At 36.1% G+C, this 3,467-nt stretch overlaps 1 protein-coding gene across 1 annotated transcript; it reads right to left on the minus strand.

Moving 5' to 3' along the window:
* LOC106760345 lies at positions 1 to 1,642 on the minus strand. The gene is made up of 3 exons (XM_014643784.1): positions 1,189 to 1,642; positions 830 to 1,145; positions 1 to 709 (listed from the first exon to the last, which is right to left on the minus strand). Exons 1-3 carry the CDS (start codon positions 1,640 to 1,642, stop codon positions 1 to 3), a joined length of 1,479 nt encoding a protein of 492 aa, XP_014499270.1.
* Positions 1,643 to 3,467: the final 1,825 nt, after the last annotated feature.

Here is a 3,467-nt window from a genome sequence, read left to right on the forward strand (position 1 = left end):
TCATCCAGTTATGCCACTCCCGAACCCTTCAATCCTATTGATACCACTTTCATTGACTTTTGGAAAATGTTTGACTCTTCTCCAAACTTGATATGGATTAAGCCTAGGAGGTGGCATATCTTTTTCAAGTTGCCCTTTGCGAAAAGCCTTTTTGTTCCTCCTAAACATGTGATCAATGGGCAAGAACCTTCTATGGCAGTCAAACCAACAACTTTTCCGACCATGCGTCAATAAGAATGACTTTATGTGTTCCATGCAATGCGGACAAGCTAATCGACCATGCGTGCTCCAACTAGATAACACGTCATACGCTGGAAAGTCATTAATAGTCCACATCAAAGCTGCCCTCATAAGAAAATTTTGCTTCCTTGATACATCATACGTCCATATACCGGTCCACAGCTTCTTCAAATCATCAATCAAAGGCTCTAAATACACTTCAACCCCTGATTTAGGATTAGATGGTCCTAGTATTATACACGTTAAAAACATGTAAGGCTTTGTCATACACATCTCGGGTGGAAGATTATATGGGGTAACAATCACTGGCCAACATGAATATGGTGATGCAGACGCCTGAATGTATGGAGTAAACCCATCCGAACATAGACCAAGTCTCACGTTACGAGCATCACTGGCGAAAGATGGATGTTTACAGTTGAAGTGCTTCCATGCTTCACCGTCAGAAGGATGACGCAACACTCCTTCACTTTTGTTACCATCATGTCATGTCATGTGTTTTGCTGTTTGAATTGAAGCAAACATCCTTTGTAATCTTGAAATGATCGGCAAATAGAACATGGACTTGAATGGAATTGGTTTTTTTTGCCTCCGTCCTGGATGCAATGTTTGAAATCGAGGATTGCCACAAAACTTGCATTGCACCAACGATGCATCATTTTTGCCAGTGTCGTTGTCATAGAAAAGCATACATCCATTCACACAACAATCAATCTTCTTCGCTTCCAATCCCAACTTCGAAACACATCTTTTGGCTTCGTAATAATTCTTCGGCAAAGAATTGTTTGGTGGTGTTAGATCTAACACCAATTTTGTAAAGTGGTCCACCTCTTGATTGGGAACATTCCAATTAGATTTACCAGCCATAAGTCTAATGCACACTGACAATTTTGACTCAGATGAACCTTCAAATACAGGTTGATTTGACTCAGATGAACCTTCAAATACAGGTTGATTTGCTTTCATTTGGAGACTCTTCATCACGACTATCGTTTGGTTCTTGTTCAGCATGTCGACGAAGAGCATCATCTACCATCTCTTCCATGTAGGTAAATTGATCTATCTTAGATGTATGTACAATAGTATTCGAACCTGATGCAGGTTGATTTTCATGAGCAGTGGAGGTAGAAGGCATTTCTTCACCATGAAATGTCCAAACCTTGTAATTTGGCATGAACCCTTTTTGGTATAAGTGAACTTTGATGTCTTCATCTTTCATAATCTTTGTACATTCACACTTGATGCATGGGCATCGAATCCCTCCATCAAGAGCATAATATTTATATCGCCGAGCCGTCTCCACAAACTCATTAACTCCAAGGACAAAAGCTTCCTTCAAACCTCTCCTTCCGCTATAACAACGGTCGTACATCCATCCACGATGATTGGGAAAATGGGCCATGTTCTGTGACAANCCAAACAAACAACTTAGCCAAAACAACAACACTCCATGTGACATAAGTAATAAACCTATTACTACTTAAGTCGAACATGGAAGGAAATTTGAATACTACTGTCATAGGCATGCAACAAAGGTCATGCAGAGTATTATTACTCTAGTGAAGTCCTTTTTTATAGAGTACTTACACATTGACTACTGTAATAAGCATGCAACAAGGGTCATGTGTATTATTTATTACTGTAGTGAAGTCCTCTTTTATAGAGTACTTACAAATACTTAGACATGTAGGTATTACCATAGGCATGCAACAAGGGTCATGCTGTGTACTATATATTCTTAGCCTACATATCTCCACCTATGTCTTGTTCAGTTTCATGATAAATTAAAGCATCTAAAAGCAAATCATCTCATCATTTCAAAGTAAGCTTAGTTCAAATAGTCTAGTACACAATAAATATACATAATCACAATCACAATAATTATTTAAATATGTACTGACAAACCAGATTTGGTCAAGAAGCAGCTCCACAATCACAATCAGGAGACCAATGGCTGGTGGGCTGTACGTTTGATAGCAAATTTCTGCAACACAATATATTTGCAAACATACGACTTAGAACAAGGTAATGAACAACACAACAGACTAACTCACTTAAGAATGTGACATTGATTTCTATCTCAAATTTTTCAAATAGAAAAGATACAAAAACATCACAAATAGAAATGTAGAATGTAGGCTACACAAGATACTAACATTTATGGTGTGGCCTATTATTAACTGCGTGGCAACGTGGCTGTATAGTTTTGGTTTGGGGTCAACAACACACATGTTACTAAAGGTTGATGTTGTTTTTCATTCCGGAACAAAATTACCATTAGGTGTAGCAGAGGTGGTCCAGCCTTAAAAATGAGTTTGATTTAGTGCCCCGTAAGTGTGATTTAGTGTTCAAATGTGGAAAGGAAATAACGTTGTTATGAGCATAAACAACACACATTATTTAAGAATTTACTCTACTAGGATTCACTCAACCATGTCGGCACGTGTGCATAATATTCATATGCGGGCTTCCACATATTCAAACACATGTCTCCACGTGCACACGCACTTTTATCTAAATCCCTCTTCCATGCTTTTCTTTTCAATTTTAATCTCCAAAATTCTATTAATATTCAAATAAAAAATATTATATTTATTTCATTTTATCACAAAAACATAAAAAACCTGCACGTGAGAGAATATTTTGGTTGGCTAATTGGGTTAATAATAAATGAACTCTGTTACTAATATTTCATTTTTGCTTTTTTCTTTTAAATAACAAAATCATGTTCTTAATAAGATTACATTACTTAAACAAATACCAAATTAAAAGTTTGAGTTTGATTACCACTACCATGATTAGCTATCAACCAAAAAATGTTTCAGTACTAGATTTTCATATTATAAATCAAAGCCAATAGTCAAATAGTATTATGATACTAAAAAATTTCATGTCATACCTAAACCAGAATCACATTTATAAAAGCTAATTTCCATTACAAGAACAAGGACAGCTAATTTCGATTCTTGAAGTTCATATTGAGAAACTATTTCTTTTATTTTGTTCAAAACCTTAAAACTAGTAATGTATACTAATCCGACTTTACTGATATTTAGTGCTATTAATCAATCATAAAGAATAGATAAAAGACTATTAAAATAAAAGAATAAGACTATTAATGTTGTCGTGAAAGTTGGTGTTGAGTGTGGTTGTGTTCTTGGGGTGGTTATGACAGCAGGAGAAATAGGAGTTGGATCTGGATCTCTTCTGGGTCTGTGAGGATGTGG

The sequence above is a fragment of the Vigna radiata genome, chromosome 1 (genome assembly GCF_000741045.1).
Source record: "Vigna radiata var. radiata cultivar VC1973A chromosome 1, Vradiata_ver6, whole genome shotgun sequence".
NCBI classification, from domain to species: domain Eukaryota; kingdom Viridiplantae; phylum Streptophyta; class Magnoliopsida; order Fabales; family Fabaceae; genus Vigna; species Vigna radiata.